The following is a 17,906-nucleotide window of genomic DNA, read 5'->3' as shown; positions in this document are numbered from 1 at the left end:
AAGAAGTGAGTGGCGTTTTCCACATGGCACAAGTGGCACAGATGTGACAGAACAGGGACAGAGGTGACAGAACTGGGACAGATGTGTTTTGGGGCTGTCGGACCCCCAAAATGCCTCCACCAGAAACACTCTCAACCCCTGCAGCTGCAAAGCCGAAGAGCCACTTCGGGAGGGAATTTATGGATTTAATTTAAATAAATATGTGCTTTAAACCCGTGGGAACTTTGCTCTCCAACGCTTGTAAACCCGAACCCAAGCGATCGGCGCAGCTCGGGCGCGAGCCGTAGGAAATAACACGGTTTGAGTGACGCGTTAAGAGTTTTAACAATAAAATATAAAAAGAACTCGCTCCCACTGCCGGGCTTGGAGTGCCCCGGGCAGGACGGGAGCGGGCCGGGCACCGGCGGCCCGCGGGCCCCCTCTAACGGCCCGCCGGGGAACGCCCGCTGCCCTCACCGCTCCATCCCGCCCTGCCCGGGACAGCAGCACCGCCCCGGTGCTTCCCGGTGCCTCCCGGTGCCCCCGGAGTCTCCGCGACCCCTCAGCCCTGCCCGGGCCGCCTCAGGGACCCCCGAGCTCCGCAGGACGGAACTACAACTCCCGGCATGCTCCGGGCAGCGCCGCAGTCCCAGCGCGCACCGGGACACGGGGAGAAACCGCGAGCCCACAATGCATCGGGGCAACTCCGTGTTAACTGCGGCGCAGAGGAACCGTTGATAAACGGTCTTAAACGTCATGAAACGTCATTAAGTGTCATTAATAATTTATTGAAGGTTTAATAAAGGTTTATTAGAGATTGAAAACTCAACTGCCCGCCCAGGGGCGTGAAGGGAGGGGGGGGTTTTACGCCTTCACTTCCGGAGGAGCCCCCCTCGGTAGAACCACATCTCCCAGCATGCCCCCGCTGTGCCCGGCATTTCCGTTTCCGGCCGTGGCGGGAGCGCCGCCGTGTCCCCGGAGGGACGGCGGGGCCCGGGCGGTGACACCGGCAGTGACAGCGGGCAGGGCCGCGCCGGGCACAGCCACCGCCGCGCTCCCCGCGCCGCCCGGGCCGGGCCGCCGCTCCCCCGGGCCGGGCGGGGTCACCTTCATGGGCGGGCGGGAGCACGCGGCGCTGCCCGGGGCCTGCTGAGGCGGCGGCGGCGGCGGCGAAGCGGCGGGACCGGGAGCGGGAGCGATGTTCGTGCAGGAGGAGAAGATCTTTGCGGGGAAGGTGCTGAGGCTCCATGTGTGCACCATGGAGGGCGCCGAGTGGCTGGAGGAGGTGCCCGAGGACACCACGGTGGAGAAGCTCAAGGAGCGGTGCCTGAAGCACGTAAGGAGCGGGGACCGGGCTGGGCCACCGGGAGCGCCCGAAGCTCGGCGGGGCTGGGGCTGGAGGTCATCGGGAACCGAGGGAACGACCGGAATTAACAGTCAGGGGGAAAGGAAAACTGTCCCGTGAGGAAAACTGATCTTTCCAACGTCCTGCAAATGGCTCTAAAAAGAGGGGGAATCAGCTCAGGTGGACAGGTGGCTTTGTGTCCTGGTTCGCTGTGTCTGCTGTCCCCCCGAACTGCTGTGAAACTGTTCCAAAAGGAGATAAAACCCCTTCGTCTTGGTAGAGGAGGGTGTGGGCAGAGATCACTTGGGAACGTTTGGTTCCAGAGTTTGGGGTGTGTTCTGCAGCCGTGTCAGAGATGCCCGTGGACTTAACCTGGTTCGTTTCTGTGTTTAGCTGGACTCTAGCCTGGTTTGTTTCTGTGTTTAGCTGGACTCTAGCCTGGTTTGTTTCTGTGGCTAGTTGGATTCCAGCCTGGTTTGTTTCTGTGGCTAGTTGGATTCCAGCCTGGTTTGTTTCTGTGGCTAGTTGGATTCTAGCCTGGTTCGTTTCCGTGTCTGAACACAGAAGGAAGGTAGAACTGAGGAGGAGAAATTGCCTGTTCTGTTAAAATCTGCGTGCAGGCACTGGAACAGCTGAGGTGTTTTTGGGGGGAGATCAAAGCTCTTCTAAGGCTCTCCCCGTGCTTTAAACAACGAGATCTTGATGGAGGTGGCCAGAGGGTCACTGTGGAAGGGAGAAGGTGCCCAAGGAGGGCCCAGGCAGTGGGAGCAGGGCAGGGCAGCACAGACTGGTGCTCCCAGAGCCCCTGGGCTGAGAGGAGGCTCAGCCACAGCTGGGTTTGCTGTCCTGAGTGACAGCAGCAGCCTGGGACTGGTGGCCATGGCCAGGAGCTCAGCCTGGCCTGGCAGCTGCACTCCTGACCTGCTGCATTGCTTCCTGAGGGACATGCAACCCTGGAGCTGGCAAAAGCTGCAGCCTCAGCCCCTCCCTCTGCCAGCACAATTCACTAAATCACATCTAGTGGTGGGGGTTTGCCTTTAAAGGCTTGCAAAGGCTTTTTTTTTTACATAAAACTTGTGCAACAGGAGAAGATCCCTGTAATTTGTAACCACTTAACTCCTGTTTGAAGGGTTAAAAGTTTTATTTCCTGGGTGAAATAAAGGTGCCCAGGAACCCTTCCAGTGCCTGAAGGAAACAGGGAGAGAGGGATGGAGTTTTACAGGACAAGGAGAAATGGCTTCACACTGAGACAGAGCAGGTGTAGGCACAATTTGATAACTCAGGGTGATATTTGATTTCCATCTCTGCTGCTTTGTGCAAAAATCCATCCTGGGGTGGATTTCTATAACCATCATGGATAATAAACAGTTTTGTGGAGGGGTGAAATAGACCTGGAGAGATCATGGCTCCTGCTCATGGACTGAATCTTGGTAACACCTTGAGATAATTTCTGCAGCCAGTTCTTCCAAGAGACTGATGTTTGAGTCCTGAATGTCTCTGAAATTTGAAATCTTTCAGGAAGCAGAGGGAGATGTCTGTAACAGGTTGCAGCTGGGGAAGTGGCCACTTTTCCCTCCATAACCTTCAGATGCTGGCTGGTCTCTGAAGTGCCACTCTTGATGTCTTTATTTCCCCCAAATTTGGTGGTTTGGGGTCTTTTGTTAGACAAAGAAATAAACCTCTCCCACTGCTTTTTCCCCTTACCTGTAATATTTGTTTAAACCACCCAAGTTTAATAGGAGGGAATATCAGGGCTATTTTCAAATGTTTCTGTTACTAAAAGCAAACAAACAAAAAAAGGTTTTTCTGTATTTTAAAACAAACAAAGCCTTGTGGTTTACCAGGATTCCAAGCTTTGCAAGAGGTGTTTGGCATCACCAGGGATTAGGATTTCAGCAGTTGCTCGGGCACCTGTGGCAAATGTTTGTCCCCTGCCAGGCAGAGCAGCCTGCTGGGAACTCCAAAAGGAAAAAGCCAAGGTGAGAATGAGTAAAGGCACTGCTGGTCAGGTGTTTTTTCCATTTCCAGGGCATTTAAAGTGTGAAGATAAGCCAGGTGTTTCACTCAGCAGTCTCTCTTAGGTGTCTCTAGTGCCCATATCTGCCCTGTTATTCTCTGCAGTTGTTATTAAAGAGGTTGGAAGAACAGGAAATAAGAATTGGTGGCCACAGAATTTTTTTTTTCCTTAAACTTCTACCTGATTAGTTTTATGATTAATTACTGCCCACATTGATTATGTGATTATCCCCACATACTTTTTTTCTATGTGCTGGGGGAAATGGAATTAGGTCTGTGTGTCCTCCCCAGAAAGAGCTCCCAGCTGCCCTTTTCAGCTCCTCTTACCTCAGGATCTGTACCAGGAATGTTCTGAGCTGGTTTGCAGAGATGTTCCACTGATGTCCCCAGGCATTTGGGGCCCCTTATCAGCTCCATTCCAGGAGGTGCTCCCAGCTGTTAATGTGTTCTTTGGCCTGGGTTCAGCACTTCTTGGGCTGGAGGCTCCCTGAGAAGCTCCTGTGAGACAAAGCAGCATTCAGATATTCTCACCTCAGTCTCAGAGAGGCATCAGAGCCAAAGCCAGGTTCAGGTGAGGGGCTGGGATCTGTCTTGGGAACAGGAGTGTTTTGTTGGACAAACAGCAGGGAGCTGTTCCCATCAGCTGCAGGCAGCAGGAAAGGTGGTGGTGGTGGAGTAAAAAGGCTCCTTTGCAGGAGGCTGGTGATGAACAGCACCAAAATTAGGATTTTCAGTGGGATTTCTGGGAATGGCTCTGTTGCACAAAAGGTGAACACTGTTCTGCAGACATGGTGGAAGTGGCTTGGTGGGAACATTTGGAAGTGGCATTAAAAGCTGTTTGCTGTGGGCAGAGCAGGCAAGATCAGTATGAAGTGTCCTGTTTTGTGGTGAGAGCAGCAGCAGCAATTTCAGGTTGTTATTTCTGATCTTGCCTTTCTGGAATTGCAGGCACTTTGCTTTCTTTGCTTTGCACTCAAACAAATTGGAAGCCTCTAGATGCACTGGTGGAATAATGTTCCTGAAATCTTTCACTGTGCATCTGGAGCCACTCTGGTGTGAGGAGGAGGCAGCTCAAGGCCCGTGTGAGCACTCTTTTTTTAGGATTTGAACTGATTTCCTGGTGAATTAATTGACATGCAATTTAGAATTGCAATAAAGGAATGAGCATCAAAAAAAATCCATTGTATTCTGATTATTTATGGTTGGGAGGAAGAGCTGTGAATGGAACTTTAGTTCAGCCCTTTCAGCAGGAACCCAGGTTAGGGCTCCAGCAGGCAAATCTCTTCATTTCAGCTTGAAACAAGGTGCAGAAACTGCCCAGTTTAAGGCCAGAGAAACCAAAATCACTGCTGACAGTGCCTTGTTTACTCAGAGAGTAAATAATAATTATGAGGTGAGGCAGGGAGTCTGTCCTGTTTGGACACTCCAAATGAGGACATGCATCATTCCAGCCTTTCCTGCTGTAAAACACTGCTGCTCTTGGTAGATTTGCATTTTTACTTTGTGAAACCAGTTTCTGAGGGACCTCAGTGATCAGAATTAACAAGGCTGGGGGTCCTGGAGCATCCTTGCTTTGCTCCAAATCTCCAGCACTTCCAGAGCTTAGTGTGAGAGAGATGTCCTGAGGAAGCACAAATCCACCCACACAGCACAAATGAAACCTCATTTTCTTTAATAAAATGCTTTATGTGCACTGACCTCTGGCTCAAGCTCTTGAGAAGGCAGGAAATGATGCAGAGTTTGTATGTGGAGAATCCTGAGTACCCAGTGCATGAGGAGCCTCATTTCTCATTTCTGCCCTCTGATCTCAGTGTTTATTGTCTCCCCTGCAGTGTCTTCCTGGGAGCTTGGAGGATCCCAAAACTGTGACACATCACAAGCTGATCCATGCTACTTCTGAGAAGGTGCTGACAGACACAAAAACAGTGTTGGAGGAGAACATTCAGGACAGAGGTGAGATTGTCTGGGCTTGAATTTTATCAGTCTGGAAGGAGGAGCTTGGGTTTCATCTGGGCACATTCCAAATGTTTTTAAGATTTTCTCTCTGCTTTGACACAGGAAGTTAAATAACTGGAACTAACACAAAATTCATCTCCAGGAGCAGTTGAATTTGAGGGTATCTTGCAGAGCTGCTCTCCCAGGCTCTCTAACCTGTGGCAGTGCCCTTCTCTCTCTCTCTCTCAGATGTGCTGCTGCTGGTCAAGAAGCGCGCGCCGACGCTGCTCCCCAAGATGTCAGATGTGGTTGCAGAGGAGAAAGTGAGTGTGAAACACTTGGCATTAGCTGCTTTATTGATGATGTGGGGAAGGGTTTCTGTGATTGCTCTCCTTGGAGAGGCAGATGCTGCCAGTTAAATTCCATAGGAACTGCTTCCTATATTTTCCAAACTTAGAGGAAGCTGATTTTGCATTTTTAATTGTCATTCTGAGAACATTTGCCTTAAAATAAAACACACAGATACACTCTGTGATAGTATTACAGATTTGATCTTTGAACAAATGTCTAATAACTAAAATATAGTTCAGCAAGTGCCTTAGTTTGTTAGAAAACCCAAAGAAATACGTTGGCTTGCTGTCAGGTTGCCTTCTGTCACCCTCTAACCAGCCTTTGGAGCTGGAATGTTGCCCTTGACTGTTTTATTTTGTTTTATTGGAGTTGTTCCTGACGGTCAGCATGGTGTTTGTGCAGGTTGATGTATCACATAAACTCAGAGGCCTCCAAGTTCTCTGGGATCCATCAGTGTCCCTCTTTGTGCTGGAATTTCCCTGCATGTTTAGGTGTAAGGACTGAAAGTGGGGCAGCCCAGCAGACCCAGCTGAGCTCTGTAATTGCAGGATGCACTGGAGCTGTTAATCCATGGCACTGCAAGTGACAGAGCACTGCTTGGTGTCTTGGGGAGGAATATGAAACTCTGTGCTCTGCCTAATGGGTTCTGAAACCTGCTCCTGTTCCCTTCCCTGCAGAGGAAGCAGGAGCAGAAGGCTCCTGACAAGGATGCCATCCTCAAAGCCACTGCCAACCTGCCTGCCCGCAGCGTGGACCGCAGCGTGACCCACCACAACATGAGGGATGTGAGTACTGCCCCTCTGAACTCACACACCCAGAGCCAAACAGGCTGCTTTCTGTTTATTTATTAATATATTTTTAATATAGTTCTTTTTTGTGTAAGAGAAATTTAGGTATCTGTATGTATATTAAATAGCTTAAGGTTCAGACACATGGTAATAAAATACCGTCCTAAATTACGATTTAAAAAGTTTTGTTTGTGCTTGGAAAAAAGCCTCAGAGCATATTAAAGATATGGAAAATGTGAAGTTATGGGGTTTTTTTCTTCAGTCTTAACTAATTCAGAGGTTTCCTGTGGTTTATTTCCCTTCCTTCACCACTGCCCATGGGGTGTGGTAGAAATAAAAGGACCTTTCTGCCCAGGAGCTTTTGCTTCCATGTAACACTTCACAGGAAGGTCCCAGACCTCCTGAGAGACTAAACAATGAAAATAAAGCCCTAATAAAGCAACTTTACACATTGGGCCTGGCTGCTACTGAGTTACTAACAATAGATACATTAAGATTCACTGATGGCTGGTAACTTCCTGTCTAAATGCTTTGACAGTTTCCTTTCTTGCAGTTCCAGACAGAGCTCCGGAAGATTTTAGTGTCTCTCATAGAAGTTGCACAGAAATTGCTCGCACTGAACCCAGATGCAGTTGAACTGTTTAAGAAGGCAAATGGTATGAACATATCTTTAGAGTTGTTGGTTCAATCCTGGGAATTTGTTTTTGGAGCATAGCAGTGGGCTCAGAGTGAAGTTCAGACACTGATGTGGCAGCAAAGCTGCTGAAAACTTTGTGGCAAAAGTTTCACCTTGTGGATAAAAATCATGGATATAAAAGGTCACTTTGGGATGGGTGAGAAGTTCCATTTAAAGATTATTAGTAGGGATGGTAAAGAATAGTTGAAAATTCACAAGGATGTAGTGGAATGAGGAGAGATGGTGGCTGTTGATCAGGTTGGCAGGAAGTGCCCATCCTTGAGATCTGCTACAGCCAGATCCAACTTAATTTCTAGAGAAATGCTTAATAGATCTTCAGTGAATCTCATCTATTTAATTGTGTGGAAATCCCATGGTCATGTGAGAGTTTGTGGCCTTTTGTCTGAGATCTTGAACACATCTGGACAAAGTCTTTGTCCTGGAAGAATCAATCTGAGCCAGAGCGAGCTGAGTGCAGCAAATTACATGATGAGGTGGCAAACTGGGGGCAGAAACAAAAGAAGGGATGGGAGAGAGAATGGGGCTTGAACTTAACACATGCCTTTCCATTGACACAGGGGTTTATGTGAGGCTGGGATGAATGTGAGCTCTGTTTTGTTTGTGTGTGTGCAGCCATGCTGGATGAGGATGAGGAGGACAGGGTGGACGAGATCGCGCTGCGCCAGCTCACCGAGATGGGATTCCCAGAGAGCAGAGCTGTCAAAGCCCTCAGGCTGAACCAGTGAGTGGCCAGCACTGCCTGGCACTTCAACCCAGATCTGCTTCAACACACATCTGCAGCTTTTTGCTCTCCTTATGTGGGTCACCTCAGTGGAGGCTGGAGGAAGCCTGAGCTCCAAGAAGTGCTGCCTCAGGCACAGTGCAGGTGGCACAGGGAAGGGGGATCAGGGCTGGGTGTGCTCTGCAAGGTCTGGGCGTCACAGGGCTGCCAGGCTGGCACTGTTTCCAGGTATCAAACTCACATTTTCTTCAGCTTTCTAAGTCAGATTTTACAGAGGAAAGGGCAAACTTAGCCCATCCACACTGGCCTTTCAGCTGTAGAAAAATACTTTGTGCTGATCTTTAAAAATTTTCTAGAATATTGTGAAGTCCAGAGAGCAAGTGTAGTAAAATAGGAGGTTATGTAGTTCTTCTCATGCCCCAAGAACAGGCAGCTGTACTGCCTCACTCCTCAGAGGGGTTTGTTAAGCCATTCTTGAAAAATTTTGGTGATAGAGTCCACAACATAATCCAATCACACTTTTCCAGTATCTCAGGAAGATTTTCTCCCCTGCAGCTTTCATGTTGTAACAGAAAAGCCAAATAGGCAAAGGCTTTTCCTTCTGTGAATATGCAGTAATTGCTGTGTGGCAAATGGAATTACACATTCCTTGCACTACTGTTACCTTGGCTCTTTCTGTCTCTTGGGGAGGGGTGTTTGGGAGCTCTGAGGAGCCCTTGGCTGGACAGTGACACTGCACAGCAAGTGATGGTGTCACCCCATGGTGTTCTACTCCCCTGTCCCTGAGGAACAGAGCCCTTGGCACCTGAGATGTGGCTCCAGTGCAAATTTGGAACATGCTTTGTTGGCAGTTCTGTCCACAGCTGCAAACAGCCAGTGCTTCTTTGGGAAGCACAGCAGATGCTGCAGAGGGTGAGGTGACCCCCTCAGAAATGCCTTTCAGAATCTGCAGGCTCAAGCTGGACTTGGAGCCTCTCTTTTCCCAGATTCAGAGACAATTGTGAATACCCAGAGAACTGAAGTGTTTTGTTTGCTCCAAAACTTTCTTTATGAGTTTTGAGGTCCTAATTAACCTGCTTTCAGCATGGGAATAACTGAGTGCACGTGGAGCATCCTGTCACATCCTCAGCAGTGTTCTCCTGTGTTTTCCAGCATGTCTGTGACCCAGGCCATGGAGTGGTTGATAGAACACGCTGATGACCCTTCTGTGGATGCTCCTCTGCCAGGTTCTGCTCCTGCAGAAGCCCCAGCTGAAGGTGCTGCCTCCTCTGCTGAGGCAGCTGCAGGTCCCAGCTCGGAGGAGGGCGGGGAGGAGGCCAAGGATGAGCTGACTGAAATCTTCAAGAAGATCCGCAGGAAAAGAGAATTTCGTCCAGACCCACGGGTGGGTGCTGCTGATCCCCTCTGGGGCTTCTGGGACTGGGAGGGATTTCATGGACACCATAAAATCCAAATGTTTTGTTCATAAATGAAATAGGACCTCTGGGTAGATGGGTGTTGTGCTGGCTTGGCAGTGTTTCAGTGAGGTGTTCAGGGAGTGTTTAAATTCAGGGATTTTACCTCAGGAATGCATCATTTTCTGGGATAGCAGGATCTACATGATCTGTTACTTCTGTTACTGTTACTTCTGCACCTGGAAACTCTCTGAGGGGACTGACATGAGCTCCAGACCCCTGGCATTGCTGTTTTCACTGCAGCCTGGGAAGGAAGGCTGGCAGGGCAGGAGTACATCCTTTGGCTGTAAAAAAGGCTGGAGGGGGTCAGAAAACCCTGGGGTAGTACAAAGTGTCCCTGCTCCTGGCAGGGAGTTGGAACCAAGATCATGTCTGAGGTCCCTTCCAACCCAAACCATTCCATGATTCTGTGGAAAGGACAAAGGAGCATTATTGTTTTAGAGAGCAAGGCAAAGTGCCACCAGCAGGTTGAAGTCTTGCAGCAAGGACAGAAGTTGCCCTTTGTTCAGAACACAGCATTACCTGCATTGGGAATGTGTTGTTCTCCCACTGGGAGCACACCAGGAGGGGCTCTGGGACATCTGGCACCTTGGGTTTACAGCTGGCTGCTCTGAGATTTGGTTAAGAGCTGCAAATGTGTTTGATGGCTTGAGTGCAATTTCTAAACAATGAAACATTCTGGTGCCATTATCTGGGTATGTTTGTCTGAATCACACTCACCAGCAGTGTAATAAATCTGGGAAGTGAAATTAAATGGGGGGAATAGAAGCACAAATGCACATCAAGGCTGATCTGTCAGTGAGATGTGAACAAGAGCTGTGACAGGAGAGGAGCTCCAAAATGAGGGGTTTTCCCTCATTTTCCTTCTCTTTTCTACCCCAGGTACACTTGCTCTTTGCCTTGCATTCAGCTTCCAGTGTTGAGGGTAGGAACTACCTTCACTCCTAAGATTTTTTTCTTCTTCCATAATAAAAACACTTTTGATATAGAAAATTTGAAAACTTGGTAATAAAATTACTGAGTGCTCTGCATGTGGAGATAATAAGGGGAATTTACCTCAGATAAAGCTGTGCACAGAAGGTGAAGGGATTGCTCTCATTTCTGTTCTAAATGTAAGATTTATTAAGCTGTGGGGTTCTGCTCTAGGCTGTCATTGCCCTGATGGAGATGGGATTTGATGAAAAGGAAGTGGTGGATGCACTCAGAGTGAACAACAACCAGCAAAATGCAGCTGTGAGTACAACATCCTTCCTGCTCCAAGGCTCTGTCCCACTGATGCTTCTCTTCCTTGACTGGATCATGTTTTGATCTGTCAGAATGTGAGCTCCTACTGAAGATTCAGGAGCACAAATTCTTTGTCTCCTTGAAATTGGATACACAACTGGAATGGCTGCAAAGGGTCTGGGCTCCTCAGAGGAGTTCAGGGTCTGTCAGGCTGAGGCTGGGCTGTCAAAAAGCCTTTGAGAAACTCCCTCACCACAGTCTGAGATTGTGCTGTCATGAGGAAGGAGAAGGTATTCCCCGGAATAACTGGTTGAGGACAGGAATCAGTGATCCAGGGTAGATTCAAGCCATGTAAATTACCATTTGGCACCAATGCTTCCACAGTTTCTGGAATCAGAAAACAGGAAGATTTTCCAAGATTGATTAATCCCCTGCTGTATATTAAGGAAAATTTTGTGGACACAGCTGACAGCCAGGAAAGCCTCTCTTCAGTATCCAGTGCTGGCTGCTGTTGGAGAGAGGATATTGGGTTGGTTGGCACAAATGAAAGTGTGAAAAGAAATGTACAGCTCAGACTTTAACTGGGAGAGGGGAAAGTATTTTTAAAATGCCACATTAGCAAAACCTTTGAGTAGAGACACTGGTTCTAATGAAATCTGATGTGCCTGCTGATTTCTTTCAGTGTGAGTGGCTGCTGGGAGACAGAAAACCTTCTCCAGAGGACTTAGATAAGGGCATTGACACCAACAGCCCTCTCTTCCAAGCCATCTTAGAAAACCCAGTGGTACAATTAGGGCTCACCAACCCTAAAACTCTACTAGGTAAGTCCTGTGTGGGTTCCTGCAGGAAATCCAAGCAGAGGTGGTGGTGACAGCTCCTCTGGGGGACAGGGGCAGCTCTGGAGCCTGTTCCTCACTTGCAGCAGCTCTGCTGTTTGTTTGCTTCATCCTGCAGCTCAGCTGAGCCCAGAGCAGGCCTTGGGGCTGTCCCAGGAATGGTTGTAATTCCCCAGGATTACACTTGCTGAACTCAGAACTTGAATAGCTGCTGGCTGTAGTGGTTTGTGGATTTAGGAGACCTTTTGTGTGCTCCCTTTTGCCACGAGGGGAAAAATCAGGAATGTCTGTCTAGAACTCTGATTATTTCACAGAAAAAACAAGGCTGTCTCCAGCTGTGCAGCTCCCTGTGTGTGAGGCCTGATCACTGAGACAGAAGGGAACTCGTGGAACAATATTCAAACAAGAAGGTTGAGCTAAGGCTTTGCCTATCAAAATGGAGATAAAATGGGAAACCACCCTTCCCCTTGCTTGAGTTTGAGCTCTGTGGTAAAGTCTGTGTGCTCAGGGTCAGAAAGGCTGTGGGCACAGAGTGAGCCCTGACTGACAGAGCCCCAAATCCCTGAGGAATTGCTCTTTATGACAACACAGAACAATGACTGGCTCTGTCATGTAGATATAAAAAGTTTTGCATTTAATCTTTGGTTTCAAAACTTATTTGAAGCAATGCTTTTAAATAAAGGCTGTGTGCACAGCTCATTGAAGAGAGCCTTTAAAAATACTACTTTAAATGTAATTAGGAGAGTTTGCAAGCCTTTAAATAATTCAAGAGCAGAACCTTCCCACTCTTGATTTCTGAACAAATGGTCTCTTCATTTCCAACAGGGGTTCCACATTGCAGCTCAGAATATAAATAGAAAATGAAATGCCATTATAGGAGCTCATGGAGCTTGGATGAACATCAGAGAATAAATTCCTAATGCTACATCTGCAGATTGCTTATGTCACAGGTTTTAATAATGAGGGTTTGCATTTAATGAGCTCCTTACAGAATATCGATAAATCTTCATTTTTAAGCTTGTGAGTCTGTGTAAAAGAAAATAGTGCAAGGGCTGAAAGGGGAGATCTGGATTTTATTTTGGGCTTTCCTGGAGGCAAGTTGCATGACCTTGAGCAAGGTGTTAATGAGGAGCCTTTCAGAGGTGCTGGGCACTTCCAGCTCCCACTGATAGCACTTGAGCTTTGTGCACTGACACTCCTGGGAGAATTAACCCTGACCTTGGGCCAGGCTCTTACAACACTGACATTTTGGTGACTGTGCAGCTGCTTTTTTTGTCCCATTCTGTGATGACTGGCTCCAAATGTCCAGGAGCCCAGCTCAGTGGCTGTCCAAGGGCTTAAATCAGTGCCTGGCCCATTCTTCTGCCAGACTGGCAGCTCAGCTCTTGCAGTGGCTGTCTGGTTCCTTCAGCATGAGTAGAAAAGTCAAAACTAGAAACTGTCAAAAAGAAATAACAGAGAGGCAAACAAACAGCAAAGCTTATTGTAAAGACAGAATATTAAATATTTGGGCCACTTAGCACAGGGAACAGGCAAGGGGTGACTGTGCTTTCCATGAACTGTCTTGGTTAAGTACCAGAGAGGAAAAGGATATTGGTGCAAGAAATCCAGGGTGGGATGTGGAAGAAGCTTTGGTCAGAGGAGAGGAGCTGCAGGAGAGTGTTCAGGAATGGATAAATTTCATGGCACGATCCTGGAGATGGAGGCCTGGACACATTTGTTGAGGCTTTACCTTTTCAGCCTCATGTCCTTGAGGTTTTGTGGGCTGGCCTGTAATCCAAGCTGAGTATTTAATCAGTGTCTGCAGTGAGTTCAGTGCTGAGAAGGGAGGAAAGCACAAAGCCTGAAGCACCATCCCAGGCTGTGGACCTTTGGGAATGCCCAGCGTGTATCCCCACCATTCCTGGGCACTGCCTTTGACCTGGGGCTATTTCTCACTGCCCTGCTGTTGAAACCTCCCAAGCACTGAAGGACTAACTCTTGCAATCCTTTTCCTTGGCAGCCTTCGAGGATATGCTTGAAAACCCCTTGAACAGCACTCAGTGGATGAACGATCCCGAAACGGGGCCGGTGATGTTACAGATCTCCCGAATCTTCCAGACACTGAATCGCACGTAGAGGGAGCTGCCAGTGCACTGTGCCACTTCCCCCTGGCCCTCACTGCCCCTCCACCTCCACAGGAGGCTGCCTGGATGCTTGGGAAGGGGTGGAGGGGAGGGAGGGAGGGAAGGGGCAGATCCTGGCTGGAGGGGTCTCTCACACGAGAGCTTTCGTAGTTACGGCCAACAGGAGTGAGTTGCCTTGTGGATTTAGTGTTAGTGGAAGAGCTTTGAGGATTTGTTCATGTTTTCAGGTATTAGGTTTAAAATAAAGTCTATATATTAAAAAAAAAAAAAATAGGAAAAAGGTTTTGTGAAAACACTTCAGAATCTGATTGTTGGAAAGAAGTATTGCTCGTTCAAAAGGCCTGTGACAGTTTTCTGGCCAGTTTTGCTAGGATCTGGCTGGTGTTTACAAAAGGTCACTGACCACTAGCATAGGATATTAATCATCTCCATGCAGTATTAATTTATAGCTCTTATCAAATTGCAAAACTGCTTTTAAAAAAAAAAAAATTATTCTTAGGAAATCTTTTTTAAAAGCCCAAATCTTGGGAGAGCAAGCACATTTCTATCCAAGCTTGTTTATCTGGCATTTTAATTTAAGCAGAATCATTCAGAGATGGAATTCTAATAAATAGCATTACTTTTTCCTATTTATTTGCTGCATTAGTGTTGTTGCAGTCCCACTGGGGTTGTACTTGCAGGAGGTTCTCTGTCAGGTACCATAAAGGTGCAGGATCTCTTTCACCACAGAATTCACCACATCAAGACTTGGATTCCCAAGTAGCTGCAATTCCTAAGCTCACACTCTGCCATATCCCATTGCAAGGAGGGATATGTTCACACAGTGGGGTTTTTTTCCCAATTTTTATGTGCACAGTTATGGCAAGGGGCTTGAGGGGGTTTTATTCTGTTTACAAAAAAAAAAAAAAGCAGCTGAATTGCATGGGGGGTGTTGCTGGGGTTCTGTAAAGCAGCAGAACCACACAGGTTTTTATCTTGTTTAAGGTATTTAAAGCACGCTTGAAATTGCTATCTTTGAGTTAGGAGTGGGTTTTTCTTTATACTTATTTTTGCCATGGTCATACCAAAAATGTCAGGCTGGGTCTTTCCTATTTTACCAGAATACTGACTTGAGATTTCAGAGAGGAATTCTGAGCTATTAAGAGCAGAACTCACTGTGAATATCCAGCTGGTGTTTATGACTGGGCTCTGCAGGTGTTACTTTTTTAGCAGTCTGCTAAAAAAAGGGGTTTATTTTTCAACTTAGTGCAACATGATTGACATCTGTCATCATCCCTGCCATGCCTTGTGCTTCACAGCCCTGCAGGAAAAAGGCAGAAGAGGCAAATCTTGCAGAGAAACCAGGTGGAGACCCTGTGCTTAACCAGCACAAAGGTGTCCTGTCAGACAGGGAGATCCTGAGCAGCTCTGCAAGTCACCTCTGAGCTGTGGGAGGGATTTAGGTGCAGTTGGGTTTTTTTAAACAAAAATGCAGCAAGATGCAACCCGAAACCCTACAACAAGTTTTGGCCTGAACTTGGCATCTGCTCTGTGCTGTTATGCAGCTGAGGCACTGAAGTTGCCAATTTCTCATAATTAATATGAAGGGTGGGGAAATCAAAACAGCCTGAGATTTTATCTTGTCTTACTATCCCAGGACTCTTTTATTTTTTTTTAATTTTGTAATTTCATATTAAGCTTTACAGTTGATGACTGCTGAAATATTTACTTCTACATTTAGAAATTCCAAGCTTTATAGAGATGTTTCTTCTGTTCAAATTGGACAGTAAAACCATTTTTGTGGGCTCTTGCTAAGAATAGACTGACATGACATGAAATTATAACCTTGTCCTGTAACTGAAGCCAGGAGCCTGATCCTGCACCCCAGTGAGCTCAGCACAGCCACTCATGAGTAGCTGTGACTGAATATTGTGGTCTTAGGAAAGGTTTTTATTATTTAATCCTTTTTTTTTTATTTGCTTACTCCTGAAGCTTTTTACCTGTAATAATACCAGAAGACTCTTTTACTTGAAGCTCTTAATGTTAGAGAGAAATGTCCTTCTCTACAGTCAGGATTGTGGTCAATATTCCTTTTAATGAGTGCTTTTAGAAGGCAAAGTTGGGGTAGTTTGGTGGGAGGTTTTTTTGGCTTCTGAATGGATAAGGAGGGGTTCAGACTGAGCAAACAGATCCTTTGTGGCCCTTGAAGAATGTAAAAGCTTGGGAAATGCTGGGTTTGATTTCAGGAGTCCACGGTTGGACTGCAGAGCTCAGAGGGATGCAAGTGCTCAGAGCTGCCTCCCTTGGAATGCCAGCACCCCTCAGTGCTTCTGAGCTGTTACAAAGGGTGGGGAAAAGCACCAGCAAAACAGATTCTCCTTATGTGATAGAAGGTGAGAATGGCCAGGTTCAGCAGCAGCAGTTGGGAGACCCTAGGGATAAAGGAATTCTGCATTTCAGGGTGCTTGGAGGCTTGAAAAAATGTTATTTCTAGATTTTGTTATTCCAGAGCTCAGCACTTCCACAGCTGAGGTGTTGTTTGGGATGGCTCTAACAGAGCCCTGCTTGGCTTGTGAGAGCTGGAGCCTGCAGTGCCAAAAGCTGAAGGAGACCAGAATTTAGGAGATGTGGTGTTTGCAGCAAGGCCCAGGAGTTGAACCCAGCAAATCTCCCCTGAGGTTGAAGGAGTTGATCCAGACATCAGTGGTGCTGGGCTGTGAATTACAGCAGGGGCTGTGTCCCATCACCCCAGGGCTGGGATTGCTTCCTCCCAGAAAAGGCTGAGGGGAGTTGAGTCCCCTGTGCTTGGAAAGGCACAGATTGGCCCAGTTTTTGGAAAACCTGCAAAAGCTGAGGTGTCACCACTCTGGAGCTGGAAGGTGCAGCCATGGGGCACAAGGAATGTGTGAGGCTTTGCCTGGTGAGGAGCTGTGCTGTCCCTGGGTGCTGGACTGGGGGATCTGCTCTGAGGGCCAGTGAGAGATCCTTGAACACACAGCAAAGATTTTTGTTAAATAAAACCAGCAGGTTTTGTGAGGAAGAACTCCCAGCAGTGAGGATTTACAGGCTCAGGTCCTGTGCTTGCAGCTCGGGTGTTCCAACTAGCAGAGACATGTCAGAGTTAATTTTCTCTTAACGTGGTCAAGGGAATATTTGGAAGCCTGGGAGATGGAGCAGGAAAGGGATGGGGTGGTGGGTGACTAATAGTGTGATTCTTACAGTTCCTGCTCTTTGCCCCACTGTGGCCAGACAATCTTGTACCTTTTGATGTTGCAGGCCTCTTGCAAGTAGCCAGCTATTTATTGAAATATATCTAACTTATAACTGTGTCACCAAAACACTGATATTTTTAATGGCAATGTACTACGTGGAAGTTTGTTCTCAGGGTTTCGTATTTATACTCTCTTTATAGGGGGATGTATTTAAAGGGATGTATTTGGAAAATAGGCCAGTGGCTGCTTTACAGCTTGGACCTTGATTGTCCTGACCTGTGAGCCTGAGCTGGTGTAACTCTCCTGCTGAACCTCCCTCCCTGGTCCAGGCCAAGAATGCCATTCCTCCTCTCCTGGTGAGCAGGGACTTGAGTCTTCCTTTAGGATTGCTGCCTCCCTCCATGGGATGGTCACACAGGATCACCCTGCTGGGCTTTGCACCATTTCAAGGACATTTTGTTCTCCATGCAGCTGCAAAATTGACTTGCACAGTTCCCAAAGCAGCCATCAGGCCATTCCTCCTCTGGGAAGGTGTGAGGTTCTCTCCTGCACGAGTTCCAAGGCCTCCAGCTCGTGGCTGCTTCTTGGCAGCCCCTGTCACAGACCTGACCCAAAGCTTGACCCCCAACCTTTCTTTCCTCCTCTCCTGGAACCAAACTTCCATTTCAGAGGTTGATTTTCATATCCAAGCAACTCTTTAGTGGTTCTTGAAATCCTTTTTAGTTAGGACTGTTACAATTACTTTTTGTAGGCATTCACACCAAAACAAGCATTGCACCAAACGAATGTATAGCGACACTGTCAGCAGGCATTGCCTGGGGAAGGGGCACAGGTTACTGTGAGCTCTGCTCCAGTGGCAGTTTTCCCAAAGGCTTGTGCACAGGATAGCCAGTGTTTCATCCAAAGGAGCCATCCTGGTTTTCTACTTTTAGTAATAAATACCATTTTTATTAACCAACAGAGCAGCGGCGCTTCCAGCTGGTATTTCCATCCAGCTGAGAGTCCTGGAGCTTTGGGGCTGGAGATCCTGCCTGGATCCCCCTCTCTGGGACAGCTCCTCCTTGGAAGGATTTGTGCTGGCTGTGGCAGGGCAGTGGGGGGCAGTCAGTCCCCACCTCCCTGCACGGGGTGTTACGTCCACGTGAATGTTCTCATGGTGGTTCTCACCTCCATCCCCACATCCAGTGTAGCAAAAGGGTTTTTTTAGGGACCTCTTACCCTAGATTTGAAGATCTTCAATGCA

General features: G+C 47.6%; 1 protein-coding gene across 2 annotated transcripts; it reads left to right on the top strand.

Moving 5' to 3' along the window:
- The first annotated feature begins 926 nt into the window (after positions 1-926).
- UBAC1 (UBA domain containing 1) lies at positions 927-14,101 on the top strand. 2 transcript variants are annotated; one of them, XM_030232324.2, is made up of 10 exons: positions 927-1,315; positions 5,173-5,293; positions 5,525-5,598; positions 6,304-6,411; positions 6,953-7,070; positions 7,724-7,832; positions 8,985-9,216; positions 10,433-10,519; positions 11,193-11,331; positions 13,349-14,101. In XM_030232324.2, the coding sequence occupies exons 1-10, from the start codon at positions 1,178-1,180 to the stop codon at positions 13,462-13,464; spliced, it is 1,242 nt and encodes a 413-aa protein (XP_030088184.2). In that variant the 5' UTR covers positions 927-1,177; the 3' UTR covers positions 13,465-14,101. The 2 variants fall into 2 exon arrangements, with proteins under 2 accessions (XP_030088184.2, XP_030088185.2); XM_030232325.2 differs by having other exon boundaries at positions 928-1,315; positions 6,968-7,070.
- Positions 14,102-17,906: the final 3,805 nt, after the last annotated feature.

This window comes from Serinus canaria, chromosome 17 (assembly GCF_022539315.1).
Source record: "Serinus canaria isolate serCan28SL12 chromosome 17, serCan2020, whole genome shotgun sequence".
Lineage (NCBI taxonomy): Eukaryota > Metazoa > Chordata > Aves > Passeriformes > Fringillidae > Serinus > Serinus canaria.
This window is presented reverse-complemented; position numbering and strand designations above follow the sequence as displayed.